The sequence below is a fragment of the Alligator mississippiensis genome, chromosome 3 (assembly GCF_030867095.1).
Source record: "Alligator mississippiensis isolate rAllMis1 chromosome 3, rAllMis1, whole genome shotgun sequence".
Lineage (NCBI taxonomy): Eukaryota > Metazoa > Chordata > Crocodylia > Alligatoridae > Alligator > Alligator mississippiensis.
In genome coordinates, this window is record NC_081826.1 from 281,554,539 (window position 1) to 281,574,681 (window position 20,143).

The window sequence follows — 20,143 nt, forward strand, 5'->3', positions numbered from 1 at the left end:
ACTAACAGTCTACTGTCAACCCTCAAAACTTCTCCTGGACCATGATGTACACTTATCAAGCTTTTAATTGAAAATTCAAAAAAGCTGACCAGGGCTGAGCACAGTTAAAACAGCTACACACCACCTAACGTGCAGACCGCAGTTTGGAAAGCTGCTTTGCAACAAAGATCAACATATTGAACTGAATAGATGGGCTTGGGCTGAGTCTAATGCCTTTTGGCAAGAAGTTCTTTAGCTAGACTCTTGTCAGAATATTCTGCCGTAAAAGCTGAGTTTCTTATCCTGAGTGTCTTAAACTGCACTAACACTCCACAGTGGGATTGTTTCAGTGGGTCATGGATGGTGAGAATATCTCAGAGGTAACTAATTTCCATCCCACTAAGGGACTGCTAGATTAGAACACAGACTCTTAACTTGTATAAGAAACCAGAGGAGAGTCTTAAATTCCTTGGAGCACAAGAGTCATATGATCATCAGATTTTGAGAGATGTAGTTAGCTGTGTTTAGTCTGAAGTCAGTCAGAAGAAAAGGTAGATATATATCTTCATACACTAAGATATGCATATGAACACAAACTTCCATGAACCCAGGCTCGCTTCATCAGAAGATGTGAAAGGACTTCCTAAATAAGATCATCTGGGTCAGCTGCATTTTCTGTTTTGTTCAGTGTCGTATAGAATCAGTTGCTGTAGTCAAACTTGCAGGTGACAACCCCTTGGATCGCAGGGCTGTAGCTGAAAGGCATTTAGTGCCTTCTGGCTTTCTGAAGGAGGAAACTGAATTGCTACAGTAGGTAGCCATGTTATCTGGCTCATGGAACTCCTTACGGCTATGGAAACTTGACAGCAGGGGAGTGGTGGCAGCGTTAATTGCTTTCATGGCTGTGGCAGGTAATGTTGCCATCACTCCCCCACCACCTAAATTTCTTAACCCGTGAGGAGCACCGTGGTCCAGATTGCATTGACACTAGATTTGGCTCATGGACTGGCCCCCACATTCTTCATCCAGCCTGCAGGGCCGGAGAAGTTGAGCCAACATTATTACAGAAGGCTTCAAACTATTTTGTTGACGATAGCTTGCCTTTGATCATTAGTCAGTGAGGTTTTTAAGAGACTTGTCATGTGTGCTGGATCAGCTGTGACTTTTCTCTTGCCATGTTCAACCTCTTCTGCCACCATTATTTCTGTTGGTTTTTGTCCTTTTTTTTTCTCCCTACAGCAGTGATGCTCAACCTTTTTCCTTGGCTGGCAGGGTGGGCAGTGCCCTGGCCATCTATGGGCCAGATGTAGCTGGTGGCCCTGATTCAGTTCCTGGAGTGGCTGTGGCAGGGCCTCATCCAGCTATGCGGCAGAGGGCCAGGAGGCAGCCCAGTCCCGATCTAGCCCTATGGGGAAAGGGTGTGTGTGGCCTAGCCACTGTCCAGCCTCGTGGGGCGGGCATGGGAATTTGGAAGTGCGGGAGAGTGGCCACTGCTCCCCCACCACCAAATTTTCTAACCTGTGGACAGCCCTGCGGGCCAGATGCAGTGGCTCTACAGGCTACATTTGGCCTGTGGGGGTGAAGGTTGAGCACTCTTGCCTTAGGTTCAGTGATGGTGGAAGTTGAATTGGTAGAGAGACTTGTATATTGGTGTCATTAGAGATTACAAAATCCAAAGATTTCAAAGTTTCAGGGAACTGCTAAATATCTAAGTGAGAGTGAAAAGCCTCACAGAACACCATAGGCTAGGACGTAAGTGAGTAGAAACAGATGCTTATTAGGACTTTCTGAGATTTCTGCGAGATAAATGAGTAGATGTAGCTTAGAGTTGTGTCGTCATACCTGTCTTTAGTTTTTGTTTGCATATTGTTGATATCACACAAATTGGAGGGCTTTTAAGTTTTAGCTGATGACCATTCTGTATCCATGTTTTGGACAAAATCAATTTGTCATTATTCCAGTTTCCAAATATTATATTATGCCTGTGTTTGACCAGGATGAGATATGCAAAATACTTGATTCAAAACTAAAATATGAGCAGTAGATCAGAACAGATTATTAGAGATGTACCGATATATCGGTGTTGTATTAGATCGGCACTGATAAAAGGAAAGTTAACATTATTGGCTGTTGGCCTTTTTTGGTTGGTGTAGCCAGTAACATCACCAATAAATATAAAATGCCTTCTGGCTAGGGCCCCTGGATGCAGTTGCATGTGGCAAAGAATGTAGCTGGGCAGCGTGGAGAGCAGCTTCCTGCAGGTAAATCTGTGGAAGGGAAGGGGCATGGGGGAGGGGGCAGATCAAGGCCCCACAGTAGGGAGGGAGTGGGGCAGGGGCTGGGGGCGATGTCCAGCCAGGGCAGTGAATGGGACGCTGGGGCGGAGAGCAGGACAGACCTGCAAGCAGCTCATCTAGGGGCACAGGGGTGGGGTGGGTCATGGCTCCCCACTGTTGCGTGCACCTCCAGGGGAGGCTTGGGGGGGCATGTGCCCACCCCCCCCCCGATTTGTGCACAGGGTGGATGCAGGCTACTTGCTGAGGGCTCAGGGCTCTCTACTCAGCTGCCTTTGCCCCAGGAGCCATGCACTGGCTGTGCATCCCCTGCCCATCTGGCAGCAGTGGGGATGCCGAGTTGTGCCTCCTGCTGCCGAATGAGCAGAGGATGCACAGCCAGCATGCCCTCGCCCCACTTGGCTCTGCTCCTAAAAGCATCCCTGTGCTTTAAAAATGGTGGTGGCAGTGCTTGAACTAAAGCTCATTTGATGAGCTTTAGTTTGTCTCCCCACCGCCATTTTTAAGTGCTGGGACTGATCCCCTGGATGAGCTGCCAGCAGCTCTGTCCCGCTCCCAGCCCCACTCACCACCCTGGCTGGGCAGCGCCTCCTGCTCTTGCCACACTCCCTCCCTCACCATGGGGGCCTCAATCTACCCCCTGCACACCCCTTCCCCTCTACAGACTTACCTGCAGGTTGCTGCTCTCCATTCTGCTCTGCTGCATTCCTGTAAATTGGTTATTGGACTGATATCAGCTGATATGTCTGGTGAATAATCAGCTATCAGTATCGGCCAAGAAAATCTTTATCGGTGCACGCGTACAAATTATGGCTATTGTACATTAATTAAATTTGTTAAATGGCATGTAAAAATCTAGCAAATGCAGAGAACAGCAGCTTCAGCATACCAGACGGACAAATATTTTAGTTATACGTCCTCATAAAAGGTAGCCAGTTCTGTAATGGCTTCAGTTTTTCAAGAGCTTTTAGAAATAGTCTTCTGATACACTGATAATTATCCCTGTCATTTTCACATAGTTAATTGCAGTTGCACTCTGGGCAGAAAATTCTCTCATTTCTAAATTGTTGCATTAGGTTTAAGTGGTACAAATCATTCCAAAGAAAAATAGATACATAATTAGTTTTCTTAAGAATATAAGCTTTACAGTATTATTGTACAGTGAGTGTTTTTACCGAGTGTTCATTTTACAGTACTTATGTTTCCTTGCTTACTCATATGTGGAATGACTTTTTTTAACACAGCAAAGAATAAAATTAAGTATACTTTTTAATTGTTGCTCCTAATGTAGGAATTTACTGCTTTGTGAAAAAGGGCATGCTTGAAAAGTTTGAAGAATTAGCTTCAAATGCTAGTGTCCAAATTTGTTGAATAAATCTATTAAATATCCTCTGTGTAAAGTTTCATTGCCATTCATAGAGAGATCCCGTTATGAATGTCGGGGTTGCCAAGTGCTGTAGAGACTTTAATAGTTCCCTTGAATGGAAGGACATGTGTTTGGCTGGTTCTAGATTCTGCTCCCTGAAAGTTGAAAACATAATTAATTTTGTAAATTTGACTTAAAGCAACTTTTACAACCCATTCAAAGTATATCTTAGATAACATACTTCAGCATTGCAATATATGAGCACAGTTTTATAGAGATGTTATGTCCAGCTATTTCAAATAATTCCTGATGCTTTAAGAAATGGAGAGCTGTTGTCAAGACTGAGACGGAGAGGGCGGGAGATTATTTAAAGGAAGTAGAACTTGTTAAAATTATTGTTCATCGTTCTTGGTATTGGGGTTTGGGAGGAATGGGGAGAGTTTGGTCCTGTCTCCCTCAGTCATCTTGTTCTTCCCCCTTCCAAAATTCAGGGTAAAATTAAAACAGAATAATCTCTTCTAGTTAGAAGTGGTGTTTGCTTCCAGTGCTTATAACTGAAAAATCAGCTCCAGGTCCATGCACAAGCGGCAACTAGAAATCTGCTCTCACGGAGAACACTGGAATCTTCAGTTTCTACTGAAGGACTTCCTGTAGAGATAATGGACAGTGAACAGTGAAGCAGCCAGTTCTGCAGGTCATAAAAGCATGTAATTTTTATGAGTTACAAGAATATATTTTCTTCTACATTACTTAATTTATAAGTAAATTTTTTTTTAATTAAACTAAACTGACATTTCATTTCTATCTTCTAACAAATTATAGCTCGTTAGTCAGACGTCTAGCGTCTTTTTTATTTTAATTTCTAATATTGGAAATCTTCTGCTGTGTGTATAAAAAAGAAAATGCTAGTTAGCCCTGGCAGTTGAAATCTTTACTCTCCTTGGAATGGCTATAATGCAGTCATCGGTAGATACTTTTTTGTTTAGTTTCTTTTTTCTTGCAGCTCTGTTTCTAAAGATCCAGAAAATTTTATCTGCTCAAGTCTTTCAGAATGAGTTTCTTTCACTGCTAAGAATATCAGCTTATCTTCACCAAAGCTTCAAACAAGCACTCCTAGATTTGAGAAGTAAGAGATTTTTATCATGATTATTATAAAATGCCATTAGTCCAGGAAAATGAGTATCTTTTTAGTATGCTGACAATTCAGTTTATCAGGTTTTGACTCTCCTAATTTTTTTATTTTTGTTTCCAGTGCTTTAGTCTGGCTAGCAACTTAACAGTTATGATGATGATTCCTCCAGTGTAAGAATTTGAGAGATCTACGTTGTCATCATTTTATTCAATTTAAGTAATGTGGTAGGGACATGGAATTTCAAACTTACAACTGAGGTGTTCATTTTAGAGATTTAAAATAGCAAGTCCAAAGTGGAACTAGTGTGCAGTACTTTGAGAAGTACTTGTTTGCATTGATCTGTCCATACTCATCAGTCATTTTAATGTGAGCTTTTCTGCATTGATTCCTATATTGTACCCCAAAATCTTGTAACTATTGCTTTTTCCCCCCCATATGATACCATCCCAGATTCCAGTCTATTATATTAGCAAGAAGCCAACATTTTCTGTTCTGCATTATTTATTTAGCAAATGCAAATCTGTGAAGCCAAACAACAACCTCCTTGTTAACTAAGTTCAAAGTTGTTAATCCACCTCTTATTTGTAGAGAGGATGCTTCTCGACGTGCAGCATTTTCTGTATCTCTCCAGAAGTGTATGATGGGATAGTTCTGAGGCCCCAGCGGTGAAGGTTGGCTGTACAGGGTTCTTGGCCTGTCCCAAACCTGTTTAGCAGGGACCACTCACTTTAGCTGTGATAGTTCAAACCCAGCAGTTTGATGAGTGGGGTTTGTCACAAGGAACTTGTTTGTGACTTCCTGTGATTCCCCTTCCTTGACCCAGAGGGCTTTCACAAACAAACCCTGGTCAGGGAGGTAGTTCCATAAGGGTCATTGCAAAGAAAGACAGGCCTTGGATGGATTAAACCAGTCATCATAGAGTGGTAGGTAAGGTGCAGCACGAATGGTTTCGAGCAACTTTTGGGTCATTATCAGACAACAGATGTGTGGGGGAGTGATATTTGCAAGGGTGGGAAGCCAGGGGAGGGGAGTTGAATGAAGAGTTACACTTGGGATACGCATGGTTGCATTCAGCTTAGTATCATCAAGATGTGTATGTGATGATCTTTGCCAGGCAGGTGCACAGTACTCTCTTGCTGAGTATGATGGGGCAAGAGCAGAAATTGGGAGTGTTGTGGCTGCAGCTCCCCACGTTGATCCAGCAAACTTAGTTAGCAAATTGTTTCTGGACTTGACCTTTATTCTGCTGTGCATAAGTCTAATACTCATTGATGTTCAGCTGAACATTTCGTCTTTCCTTATTTTCTTGTTTGACTAACATCTGCATTCTTTTCATCTGCTCAGACTGTGCTTCTACCTTCCAGAAGTAATGTCAAATGTTTAATGATAGTTTTTGGGGAGCTCCAGAGGGCCTGATTGAGGAGTGAGGTCAACAGCTTGCTGAGTGCTGTAAAAATGCAGAAAAGAGGGCAATTGTAAGAATAAAGTCTGATCTAAAGAATTTCCAGTCGGTTCATTCCTTTGCTTCTTGTTCCTGGGCAGCTCTCATTCACTTGTACCTTCTGACTTTCTGATACAGTGCTTTTTAGTGTCTAAAAGTATGTAGCCTGCTCCAGCCTCCTCTGTTCTTATTTGAGAAGATAGAACCCAAGGCAAGCAACATTTCTAAGCAGTAGGACCTTTTCTATTCTGGTTTTAGTTTCCATCATACTTATAGTGGCACTAAGTCCCAGTCAGTAAAGGCATTGGTACTTCAGTAAATTTATGAAAAAAATACCAGGTATGCATGGGTGTCTAGACTAGTTCGTTCTGGATTAAATTTCAGGAAATGTGCTTTAAAGGTCTCTGAGTAGGCCTCTCAAAGACGGCCTGCTTGTTTTAGATATTGTAACCAAAGCATTCAGTAAGATTACAGTTAAAATTTGGTCTTAGTTTCAAATTCAAGCCTTAGTTCACTTTTCAGTTTTAATTAAAAAATTCTCCTTAATGTGTGAGTAAACTACTGTGTTTAATTAGCTATTTTTATATAACCTGGACACTCAAAAGCAAATTCAGGGTACTGACAGATATGAATTAACTGTAAAGTAAAAGTTCCATGATAACTGTCCATTGTGTATGAAAGCTAAACTGCTATAGTTTTAGTACTTTTTTGTTTGCTTTGAGGATGTTGGGAGGTCTAATAGTGTCAGTGGTCACAGTAGTCATTGTGTTCAGCATTAAAGCACTGAGACTTTATGCTGTATAGAAACAGGAGGTATAATATAAACATAGCATCCTAAAACTATTTCCTATAATGCCTTCCCAGAATTTTAACTTTCAGATGAAACAATATTTAGAGTCAGCCTGCAACAAAATTAGTGTTCATAAATTCATATTTTACAAATTTAGTTAGCAAGAAATTTAAAGTTGAGAAGATATTTTGGCATATGGTAGTAAAACTCTGTTTTCAAATGAAGGAGTTTCTCCAGGGAGAAGTTGCGTTGAAATAAATAAATAAGATCTGTTGTAATGCATCTGATTCAATTGTATAATAATAAACTTGCGGATTTTTATTATTTGAAACTACTGCTGAAAAGAATGTAAAATATGATCTTTGCAACCCTTCCAAGTGTACAGAGATTTTCAGTACAGGCCTCCAAGCTGATATTAGATTCTCCTTTAGAAAGCCTTTAGAGTTCTCAAATTATCACTAATGTAGTTTTACTCTTCAGTGCTCTAAAGTCATGTTAATTCAATGAATGTGCACATTTTAGCTTGCCTTTGAGGGATAAAGGAATATTTACATGTTAATGGCCCCACAGGCAGCAGGGGGCAGAAACTGTTGTGGGGGGAAGGTAGATAGCTGTGCTTGCAACTGCATCAGGAGAACTTGGCGAATAATTTGGACATCTGGCTCTTTTTTTAGGGATTTATAATGTCTTGCACTATCACTGTAAAATCTCTGCTGGACTTCATGGAGTCTTGACTCTTCCCTTCTGGAGAACAGCTTTGAGCTGTTCAGAAATCTTCCATTAAAATGATATTTTCTGATGGGGGAAATACACATTTCTGCAAAAATATTCTTCTGCTGGACTTCTGGGATTCTGCAATTGTCCAGCCCTCTTCCCCTTTCTCCCTGCCTCTCCTCTGCCACCTGCCACAACTTAGGAGAGATTAGGGGGGCCTCAGAAACATTCCAGAAAGATAGAAACAAAATGTTATTTCAGCTTTTTCTAAGTAATTTTTCAGAGCCCCATTTTATGGTCACGTTTAAATGTTAGCCTTTTGTTTTGAAATGGAATAGATTTTTAAGAACTAGTAAACACTCTGATTCAAATATCCCTTCTTGGTTGGTTGAATTTTTTTTTTCTAGCAGTAGGTTTTGGGGGGTTTTTCTTTTTGGAGGGTGAGTGTTTTGGGTTGATGTAAGGTGTAAGTGTTGTGAGCAAGTATTGTTTTGCTATGGTAGAAAAGGCTTTTGAAAGATTTTTTTTTTTTCTAAAGGTGCTCAGACCTGAATTTGCTGGATCCTCTCAAACAAGAATTCCGTCTCCTGCCCTTGCAGAGCCTTTCTACTATTTGTAGGCTGTATCGTTTCTGGACAGGCTCACCTTTGTGATTGTTCATAGTTAAATTAATTAGGATTAATAAATTTTTAGGGTTTAAACTATTGACTGCTCTGAAATTTATCTGACAGCCAGTGGAAGGACTTGAGTACAGGCCTGGTGGGCCTGTACAGCTTAGACCGGGAAGTAGGTGGACGAATCTTTAAAATGGGAGCCATTAGGCTAGTGGTAAAATTAGGACTTTCAGATTACTGAGCTTTATAAAGTCAAACCTCAGCTTTATGAATGCTTAATTTTGTTCATTTTACATACTATAGCTCAAAAACATAACAGGAAATCTGCATGATGTTCTCACAAACCTTTCCCCTCCTATCCTTCTCTGGGCTATATTTTGAAATCTTGCATTCGGTGGTCATGTCTACAGAAGACACTGACTGCGCAGTAGCGCGTCACAGCACCAACAGTGCTAATACACTACTGCACAATGTTATTAGTCTGCTGCCCAGCATCATCTTTTAAAAGGCGTTCACTGGCCCTACTGCTCAGTAGCTCCAGATACTGCACATTTATTTAGTACTTGATTATACAAATACTAAATAAATGTGCAGTAACTACTGCACGGTAGCATTTCGTGTAGACAAGCCCACTGTATGCTCAAGGTGGAAGCTATTTAGTTAGAGAACACTCTTAGGAGAAGGGAAATGCTAGTGGAATCTTCCAGCTTAATTAAAAGTGTTAATACAAGAGAGCAGTTAATACAAAATATTTTAGGTAGCCAGGGAGTAGATGTGAAAGGGAACTTTAATGTGCCTTTATTTTTGGTAGCTCTTGGGAGGATAAGAGCTAGGAATGGTAAGGAATTTAGAAATTAAGAACACAATATTATGCAAGTATTAAGTATATTTTCATCATTGTGGTTACTTCTGTGATGAAAGTATCTTCTAAATCTGTAGTTTGTAATCTGTTATTTTTAAAAGACATTTTTTTCAGTAAATATTTGGAGACTGTGGCTATAAATTGATGGTTTTAGTGATATTTTGCTTTCTTAATAATTGCCACCTTTCATTTGCAAGCGACTAAATTGTTTTCCTAAGAAACTTGCTTGACAGTTATCAGGAAGCTATTGTTTGAAGCACCATGAAAGACTGAACATGTATGTGATTGCTATATGAAGGTTGCCCATGGTCTTGGACTATGCAAAACTATTTTGAAATCTCAGTCTAGTTCTTAAAGAACCCCCAATGCAATGGCCATCACAGTAGGATTTGCTAATTTCCTTATAGGTTATGTTTAGTGAGCTGTTTAGGTGGGCTACTCAGATTAGGGACTTCTCATTTAAAGGTATCTAAAGCACTACCTGCATACCTTGTCCTGGCCATTGTTGTATATTTGTCTGGGATCTATATTTAGAGAAGATGCTTTTTAGTCTTTCCTGTAGCATACATTTTTTATACATACAATTTATTCCAGACACTGGCAAGCAGCTTCTGTTTTTTATACATATACTTTTGCAAGTGTTGTTATAATTATTGATAAACTTAGCATGGAGTAGTGCACCCTAAGGCTGCTGAAACAACATGCCTTCTGCAGTGCCCAATTTTGGGGCTGCAGTAGGTGCTTTTGGAGTGACTCAGGATTTTCTGTGGCGTCGTCAGTGCTAGACTTCCTTCCCAAGACTTCTCCATGTTGGTATGAGTCTGCTGGTGTTACAGACAGGTAGGAGCATTATTTGTAAAGCAAGTCTTTACCACAGACATTGTGACTCACTGATTTAACATGGTGTCAAACACTGATGTTTCATCTTTGCAAGAATTTCCATAGTTTCTACAGTCTGGGCCACTACCCCTGTGGTAGTGGTGTAAGATGTTAGGGAAAAAGTCTAATGTGGGCAAAGCCTGCATCAGAAGGATACAAGAACCTTACTTGCTATTTCCTTCCCCCTTTTTGTTGGAAATTGTTGGGGGGAGAGAGGTGAATTGGAAGAGGAAACACAAATTATAAGTTGAAATGGAGAGAAGATCAAGCGGAGTTCAGATAAATTGATGGCCTCCCCTGCTCTTTTTAGTCGAGCATATCTTTTGTTATGTTTTTTCTTGTTCCAAACACATGAAATGCTAATAAATGAGGCAGAGGACAGGGTAGTTGGCATTTTAAGAGGTTATGAAAAGGTCAAGCATGTTCTTGGGTAGATTGCAGTAAGATATTAATTCCAGTCTTTCTTACTGATTTGGAAGACCTGAAAAATAGTTCCGTGTGTTCTAATTTGGTGTTCCTGAGTTTGGTACGATTCTGCTGATGCTGTGAACAGGTAGAATCATTATTTGTAAAGCAAGTCTTTACCACACACATGGTGATTCAGAAGACAATTAATATCATTTGCTTCATTAGGAAACTTGATTTTCGTGGAAATTAGGAGGCTCTGAACTTGATATAGAAAGAACACGGTGCACTTTGCAAACCAAATAATGTGCATTCGTGTCCTAAATCTCTGTTGATTACACTTGTTTCTTTCCAAGGCAGAAAAAGGTAGTATCTGCTGCTAAAATTTGGATAAAGAGCCAGGAAACATGATTTATTTTCTTAATGGGTCCTGGCCCTGAAACACACAGGTATCTTCAAATTTGTTCTTATTTGAAAGAGGTTCTCGATGCTACAACTTTGAGCTGTGTTTGTGCCAGTTAATTTTATGACATAGTTGAAATGTGGTTGTGTCCAGACTTAAATTACTATTACTCAGTTAAATTATGGAAGCCAGTAAGGTTTAAGTTGTTTCCTGGGACTGGTTTGATAATGTTTTTGCAGTGAAAATTAGGCCTTAACTGGGGCTCTGAAACCAATTTAACTGGTCCTGACATCTCAGTGTGTGGCAGAGCATCCTGGAGCATGTATTCTTGTGTTCCTGGTGTCATTCAGTTTACATATCCTGTAGGCAGTCTGTTTCCTGCTGAGACAATACAGTATAGTTTAGGGAAAGCTCGGGAAATGCACTGTACAAACATGATGAATCACAGTGGCTGGGTCTGGATGCACATACTTGATTAAGCCATTGTGATGGCATGATTGTAACTCAAGTATGTATTCTTACTAGCTCAGATGAGTTATAGGCATACTGTACTTGTAGAGTGTTTTGGCATCCTGCAAAACTGAAGATGGCATGCATCAGTCACATACTCTTTTTATAGACTGGAGTTAATGACAACCAAGTTTGTGGAATGGCAAGGAATAGCTTCAGCAGGTAATCAGCAGGGATCCTGGTTTGCTCTTTTTTAAAAACCATAAAATTTCTGATAAAAATATTTTTTTCATTAAAAACACAAAAATCTGCATTTTTCCACGATTAAGATGAAACACCACTGTGCATGTAACATGCGTGTATCAGTTGAACACAATGTTCATTTAATATATTTACAATTTTAAAGTAGTTTGAAGCAAATATCAGTGCCTCAGTCACTTTAATAAAATACATTCTAAATACCTATATATTTTGGCACTTTATTTTGTTTTTTTATCATAGAAAATCAGAGCTCCTCCTGCCCTCTTTGCTCACCAGGGTGAGGGTCCAGCTGCAGCTGTCGTGTCCTGCCCTGTCCCTCCCGGCTGCTCTGTGGCGCTGAGCAGCTCCGATATGCCAGTGTCCTGCCCCGGTGTTGTCCCTCACCCCTGACCTATAGCTCCCCTGTTCCCACCAAGTCCCTTCACTCCCAACATGCAGTTTCCTGCCCCCCACCCCCTCCCTCAGCTCTGCCAGAGGGGGCCTCCAGCTACCAGGACTATAGGACCTGGCGGCTGCATCCTACTTACTTTCTGTTCCATGGACGCCAGCCACAGCCAGCCAACAGTGCTTGAGTCCTGGATGCTGAGTTCAGGAGGTGACAGCTGCTGAAGCTGGGCCCGGCCCCTTACATCCCCTCCCCTCCCCCCAAGCTGTGTAGGTGGCATAGCTGGAGCAGAGCTGAGTGGAATCTGTGGGTTATGGGGAGAGGATGTGAACAGCCCACTGAGGGGCTTGGGCTCCTTGTGCTGCTGCCTTCCAGCTGGGGGGCCTTCGCAGCCCTGTGGGTGGGACCCAGCATGGGAGGGCAGAGCAAGGTGGAGAGACTCAGTGCTGCTGCCACCAGGAGCCCTGCACCAGCCATGCTGCCAATCTGAAGTGCCCCTTGCCCCCACCCAGCAGCAGTGCGGGGGGGAGAGGTTGCAGTGGTGTGGAGCTGTGCCCCTGCTGCTGTCAGGTGGGCAGGGGGACTTCACCTTGGAGGCATGGCTGACGCAGGGCTTGTGGTAGTGGCGGTAGCACTAAATCTCCCCTCCTGTGCTGGGTTCTGCCTGCTGGGCGATGGAGGTCCCTGGGGCAAGGGCACCAGGCTGCAGTCCTGTGCCCCACTGTGGGCTCACAAATCTGGGGCGGGGGGCACATGCCACCCCCAACACCCAACAACATATCACCTCTGGTACCCAGCACTCCCCTCCCCCCCCCCCCCGAGTGTGCACAGTGGTGGGGAGCTGCCCCCCTCCCATTCTTTTGGATGGCTCTGTCCCACTCCCTAGCCCAGTCCTGCAGCTATTCCTGCCCCGGCTGGGCAATGCCTCCGCGCCCCCACCCCCACTGCCATCCCCATCCCATAACCATGACAGGGTTGTTTGCTGATGTGGCATCATGTCAGATTAAGTGTTGTAAAGTCGAAACTGACGTCAGAAAGTTGAAACGGTGTCAATTTATAAATGTAAGTGCGAAACGTTGTATAGGCAGTCCTCGACTTACAATGTTTCGAGTTACAACATTTTGCACTTACAGCATTTATAAATTGACACCCTGTTTCAACTTTCTGACATCCATTTTGACTTTACAACGCTTGATCCAATGTGACGCCATGCCAGTGAACAAGTTCATGGTGTCACCCATCTCCCTGGAGAACATCTGTCAAAACTTGCTTGGACACTTCCTTGAAGAAAGCAGACAAGACTCCAGAAAAACCTGCAACCAAGACTCCTCCTGAGAAGACTTGAGCCAAGAACCCTTCAAAAAGTCCAACCAAGAGCCCTTCCAAAAGTCCAGCAAAGTCACCTCAAGGAAGTCCTTCCAAATCAATATGATTGCTATTTACAATATAAATACATTAATATGGCTATATTGTGCTTCTGTAAATTGATCGAGTACAAAATTCTGGGGTATTTTTAGTGAAAATAGGGTATTGGGCCCTTGGTTCAGGAACCAATCCCCCATTTATAACATTGTTTCTTATATTGGTTCCAAGTTACAACGTTTCTACTTACCACATGGTTTTCAGGAACCAACTGTGTCGTAAGTCTGAGGACTGCCTGTAAATCAAAATGTTGTAAGTTGAGGACTGCCTGTTAAAGTTGTGACAGATGCAGGCTGTCAGCTTCTAAGCTTCTGGTCCCCCAACCCCAGCTGTGGGCTCCTTTGCTGTATCAAATGATGTGGATGCTTGGGCTCCCAACCCCCAACATGCTGGCTTGCAAGCTCCCTTGGCCCTGCCACAGCATCCCTTTGGATGGGGACAAGAAGCAGAAGCTGGAGGAGGAAAGGTGAACATGGAACCCTTGAGCAATGGGTGAAGTGACCAGCTGCATAACATGAGAAAAATGCTGCTGGGGAAATCCTCTCTCACCCTGTCCCTGCTTCCATCCACCCCACCTAGTACCTTCTGATTTCTTCACAGGATGAGCAACAAGCAGCTGCAGGGCAGTATGTCATGAAGTGCAAGGTGTTCTAGGAATTGTAGTTCTCTAGAGTGGCAGAGTGTTCACTCCATATTTTGCTGTCAAAGCCCATATGGAGAGGGGAGAGAAAAATGCTGATTTTGGTGGCAAATACTGGGGTCAGTTCCATCCTCCCGGCGCACCCTCTTGCTGGCAGCAGTGAATTTTATAAAACAGTCACTTCTAGAATGCCTTGCTCTCTGTGACAGCCAAAACTTTTGGGCTAGAGATGATATCTTTTATTAGAGCAACTAAATAGTAGCAAAAAAAAATCTTTCTTTGCATGCTTTTGAGTCCAAACACTCTTTGCCAGGCTGAGGAGGATTCAAAGATTGTAAAGATTCTCCCAAATAGGTGCACACTGCCTGCTGTGTTGCTTCCTGCAGCCAGATGGTACTGGCAGAGCCAGGGACAGAAGGGTGAGGAGGAGCTTCCCCCCAGTCTTTCTGGCACTCCTCCCCCAGGCAGTGCCCAGGACACAGGTCCTGGTTGCCCACCCCATGTTGCGCTACTGGGAGTGGCTGTCGGGTAGGGGAAGAGGGTCACAAGTTAACCCCATGCAGAAGCTACCAGTAGGACAGCCCCGACACAAACAGTCAAGCAGTGTTAATGCATGTAATCAACTAACAATGTATTCCTAGAAGTTGGATGAGATTTGTTTGTTTAATCTCTCTTCCGTTCCTCCTGACCTGTTTCCAGAGCAGAATGGTATGAAGATCACAGAAATTTAAGTGACAGTATTATGGACTTGGGGAAGTTCATAGAACACGCATTAAGTGTCTTGTGGCACGTATAGAAATTGCCTGTAGTAGACTTAAAAAAATATTTAACTACATGTATTTCAAACAATGTAGCGATGAGAAAAATAGCGAATTGCTCTAGAAATGATTTGGGAAACTTTTCTTTTTCACCTACTCTTCTATTTGAAAACAGTAAATTAAAATGTGGTGCATAGAATCTGATTCTATGCAAGATCTTACATAATCTTACAATTAATAATATCATTTTTTCTTGCATACAGCATGTCCTGTATATAATATGCACCTTGGTTTTTGAAGGGTAGTTTGGGGGGGGGGGGGGGGGATCTTTGTGGTAACTGAGTAGCAGCAGCTAGAGAGCAGAGCTTGCTTCTAAGTCTGCTGCCAGCCCCATGCTCTGGATTGGGTGGCACGCTGGGTCTGTCCACAGATGGGCTCTATGCACTAGCCTGATCGGGCACATGAGGCCATATGATCTGGCCAGCAGGGCCTCCCTATGGGTCTAGAAATTTGACTGTGGAGAGCTCAGAGCTCTTAGAGCCATAACAATTAACACTGCTACTGCTTCCCCAGTGTCACATTTCTGGACCCATAGGGTTGCCTATTTCCTGCATATAATGTGCACCCCAACTTCCTTCTGCTGATTGGGGGCGGGGGAAGAAGTGCATGTTATATGCAAGAGCATTTGGTAATCTGATAACTTGTATTTCATCAGGACATATTTTTTATGAATGTAAAGTTTTTGGAGGAAAGGCAGATGATGATATACAACCTGTCTAAATTTTGAAGCCACCTGAGAAGTGAATTGCAGAAAAAAATTCTTTGTGCTGCTTGTGTATATATGTAAAACTTTATATCGAGGATAATTTTTTGGCTGTGTCTCAATACAGTGTTCTGTGTGACTTTTCTAAGAAGCAGGGTGATTGAGAAATAACTGGAAGTAGTTTTTCTATTAGATTTTTCTTTCATCATAGGGTTGAGGCTTAAATAGCTACTTTTTTCTCAGTATGAGTGTGTAGGAGGAAGTGACTGGGAAAGACAGCATGTCTTTTTAGAGTTAGGTGCAGATGGAAAACTTTTGCTTAGTTTTTCCTCATTCTGCAGGGTTACACATCCTTCTGGAATGATTGCATCTCCTCTGGGTTGCGTGGCTGTATGTTAATTGAACTGGCATTGAGAGGGCGACTTCAACTGGAGGCATGTGGAATGAGGCGCAAAAGTTTATTAACAAGAAAGGTAAGAAGAAAACAAATCAGTGTTTATTTTTATGTACTCTTCTAAGTGATAGACTAAATGTAAATTGCCCTGTGAAGAAAATATTCTTAATTTGCACTGAGAGAGTACCAAATAATCAAAACCTCAGTGTAGTATATTCAGTACAATATATACTGTGTATATATAAGCACTGTACAATATATTTTATATGCTCCAGGGTACAGTTCTTGCTCTAAAGAACTGACTTTTACAGTTTAAAAAGAAAAACAAGTCATAGCCTCAGAGAACATAAATACCACATTTGCTTGAATCTAAGACAAAGCTTTTTTCCCTAATCAGCTGGGGTGGTGGTGGTGGGGGCATGGGGAAACCCCTTACCTTAGATTTGCATGCAGAGCAGGAAGGGAGGGAAGTAACTGGCTGCTGCAGCTCTGACTGGCCCTGAGTCTAGTTTGGGACCAGAGTCAGACCCAGAGCACCCTCCTGCCCCACCTCTGTTTGCCCTCTGTAGCTTCTGCCCTCCCCCTTTTACTGTGTGGTATATCTTGGCTCCAGCTAGAGCTGCGTTCCCTCCCAGGCACAGAGTACATGAAAACTCTGTCCCCTGCCTGGTCAGTCAGCATCACCGACATTGCTGCATGGTCCAGGACTGACAATGGCTAAGCTTCCACATGCTGTGCTCTGGGAGGGATCAGAGCCCCAGCAGTGTCTGGCAGTAAGCAGGAAGGAGGGTGAGTGAAAGAGGCAGAGACTAGGTGGGGTGGGAGTTGGGGGATGGGAGGGGAAGAGGCTTTGGGGACCTGGGGGGTGCTAGTGAAGGTGGGGCAGGAAGGCTGCAGGGGAAAGAAGTGGCAGGAGCACATGGCAAGGGGGCCACCTGAACCCCCTAGCCACTGCTTTCCCTGCTGTAGCAGGGGGAGAGAGAAGAATTTAGGGGGCCCCCCCTGATAATTAGATTCTATACCTGGAAAATTATAACATTTATACATTTTCAATGTATAGAATCTCCTTTTGGGGAGTCATCTAAATTCAGGGTTGACTTTGATTCAGGTAAATGTGGTACACGCTTACCTTTAATCACGTGACCAGTCTCATTTAAGTCAGTAAATTCAGTGCTCAGAGTCAGGCATTTCCTTATGTACTTTGTTGAATTGGGGCCCTCATTAGGCTGCAAATCTGAGTTAGCTTTTAGTTGCTTTTGCACCTAGATTTTGCAGGCTTTATGGTAAGTCATGTCTCCCTGTTTGGGGATTATTACTCACAGTATTCTAATGGGTACTTCTAAAATCAGGATATTGGGGTTGAAAAGGTAAAATATTGCCTTTTGCCACAAAATTAATTTACTTTTCTGCCTAGACTTCCCTGTCAATATTATATTTTACGCAACTTTTTTAAAACTTTTCCAAATCTCTTCCAGCCTTCTTCATTTCTGAAGAATTGGACTTCTGTTCATGCTGGCAGCTCTTGCTTCTATTATTCTGGTTCAGCTGTATTCAGCTTTAATTTGCACAGAATCTGACCTCCTTTCCAACTTTAGAGTCCTCTGGCTTGTCAGATGTTCAAGAATGTTTCTTAAAGGCTGTATTTGTTCCATATGATCAATATGTCTAGTTTTTTCTTCTTTCTAAGAGTCTAACTCTGCTTTTTGAATAAGATTCTAAGGATTTGTTTTTTAGAAAACTAGTCTGTGCACACATGCAGTAAAAAATAAAAGCCAAATAATCACCTTGCATTTAATTTGTAGCGCTTAAAAAGAAAAAAACTCCAAAAGACTCCAAGAACTTAATGTTAAATATCTAATTTTGAAACATCCACTGTTTTTTTCCCCCCCCATCCCTGCCACAGGTGTTTATATTGGAATTGAAAGAATTGTTTTTATTTATTTTATATTTGTCTTTCCTATACAAGGACATAAATAGAATGCATCAAAAGTTTAACCTGTGTTTGGGGAAAAAATAACGTGTAGATAATCTTAAATAGCAATATGGCTAATGTTCTTTCATCCACATTTTCTACTCAGAAGTAGTCTCAGGAACAACTTGCTTAGAATTTCATGTGTCTTTTTAGTTTAAAAAAGACATACCATTTGCATATTCTTTAGCATTTGTAGAATATGCCAGCAACTGTGTAATGAAAAGTACGTGGGGTAGTCTGAAGAAAGTAATCTGCATTGTAGTATATACTGAATCAAAACTGTGTAAATATTTTTCTTTATATCTAACAATACCTATTAAAAAATTTCCAGTGGTAGAGAATCCTATACCATATTTGGAAAGGTATTCTTTGGTTAATTATCCTCACTATTAAATATTGCACCTTATTTTGAGTCTAAATTTGTCTGGTTTCAACTCAGCCTTTTTGTCTGCTAGATTGAAGATCTCTCTGTTATCAAGTTTCTTAACCACTTGGGGGAGATATATACAGACTGTGGTCAAGTTGCCTTTAACTTTACGTTAGATAAATTAACTAGAACAGGCTCAAGGAGTTCAATCTATAAGGCATGTTTTCCAGTCCTTTAATATAGCTTTTCTCTAAACCTTCTCCAGTTTAACAACATTCTTGCTGAGTTATAGATAAGAACAGGACATGGTATTTTAAAGGCAGCCACATGAATGCCAGATACAGAGGTGGTGTAGCCTACTTGAGATTTCCCTGTTTATACCTGCAAGGGGTCATATTGGCCATTTTGAAATCCTAACATTTCATGGAAATCTTGTAGAATTTGGTAAGTAGCCATTTGGCAGCACAACTGAAAGATGTACCTTTTCTAGCAGCCATTGTTTGGTAAGTAAATTTTGTGTTGCTTGGGCAGTTTTCACTGCATTGGAACCTGTAGTTCCAAACAGTGTAGTCAAGGAGTTGAGTGAATTGTCTAGGTTAGGGCTTGGCAGCCTTTTGCTTCAGTGGGAGGTCATGGCCTGCAAGTTTCCACCCCCTGGAACAGCCAGCTGCCCAGGCTTGCTTTTTTGCATCCCCTTGTTGAGGGTGAGTGTAGATATAGTGGAATAACAGGCTGTTTAACAGAGGGGAGTACTGCAGAGATGGGGTGGCATGGCACAGCTCTGTGCTACTTGGGCAACTGAGTGGGAAGAAATGCAAGAGTCATGAATGAAGCCATTAGAAGAGTAAGAGGGGATGTGACCCTTCGATTTAGTAAGGATGGCACTGCTTTGAGACCCCCTGTTTTGAGTGCTGTTTTGAGTAGTTGGTGCAAAATGCATTAACAATGTTTTGAGCAGAGCCTAGGCCTCCCTTCCTCCCAGGGGGAGTGTGCTCCTCCCTGGGCTACAGACTTAGGCTGCCTCTTGCTTGCTGTTCTCCTATACTCATGACTCTTGTTGCGGGTGCTTTCCACCTAGTGGCCCAGCTTCAGCTAGAGGAATGGGAGTATTCAAGCCAGCCCAGTCTATAGTAATAGCTTATAAACAATTTTCTAGGAAGTGGGAGTTGTTGGGTCAAACCCCTTCAGGCTTAAGGGTCACAGTTCCCACACTCCTGTGTGAAACATTTCCTATTGGCTGCTTGTCCTATTGGCTGCCTGTGCTCCAGAGGTGTGGAAGGCTGTTTATCGAGAGAATGGAAGAGCAGTGTAGAGTAGGATTGCTCTCCTAAGCTGATATGTACTTATTTTTGGTTAAGGAGCTGTGTAGGCTTAGACATTAAGAGGGCAGAATATGATCTGGATCTTGCTTCTTGGTGACCCCCTTTGTCATGAGCAGGGATCTGAGTTTTCAGTTTCCCATGGAAACCATGAATTTCTCCTTTTAAAGAGAAAAATCATGGATTTTCCCCTTTTAAAGGAGAAAAATGTGGGAAACCACAAGTTTCCCCTTGCAGGCTGGCAGAGTTCCAGCATGCAAGGGGCTGCGTGGGGCTGGCGGGAGCAGGAGGAAGGCGATCGGAGGAAGGGGGCACCTACCTACTTGCACATGGCTGGCAATACAGCGAGGCAGCGTGGTGGAGAGCAGCTCCCACAGCTCCCTGCAGGTAAGTCTATGGGGGGCATAGGTGATGCATGGGAAGTGAGGGAGAACATGGGCGACGTGTGGGAAGACTGAGGTGGCGGCTGTCATTGAGCCCACACAGTGAGGGAGGAAGTGGGGCAAGGTTGGCTGCTGGGGGGTCAGGGTGCT

At 42.5% G+C, this 20,143-nt stretch overlaps 1 protein-coding gene across 2 annotated transcripts in view; it reads left to right on the plus strand.

The window, feature by feature from the left end:
• The window catches only part of GOLPH3 (golgi phosphoprotein 3), a 58,129-nt gene that overhangs the window by 19,986 nt on the left and 18,000 nt on the right, over positions 1-20,143 (plus strand). The window contains exon 2 of one of the 2 annotated variants that reach the window (XM_059725246.1): positions 15,900-16,031. The exons of the other annotated variant lie outside the window; for it this stretch is intronic. Coding sequence (XP_059581229.1) covers positions 15,900-16,031 — 132 coding nt within the window. The remainder of the gene's footprint in view (positions 1-15,899; positions 16,032-20,143) is intronic. 2 annotated transcript variants of the gene reach the window in all.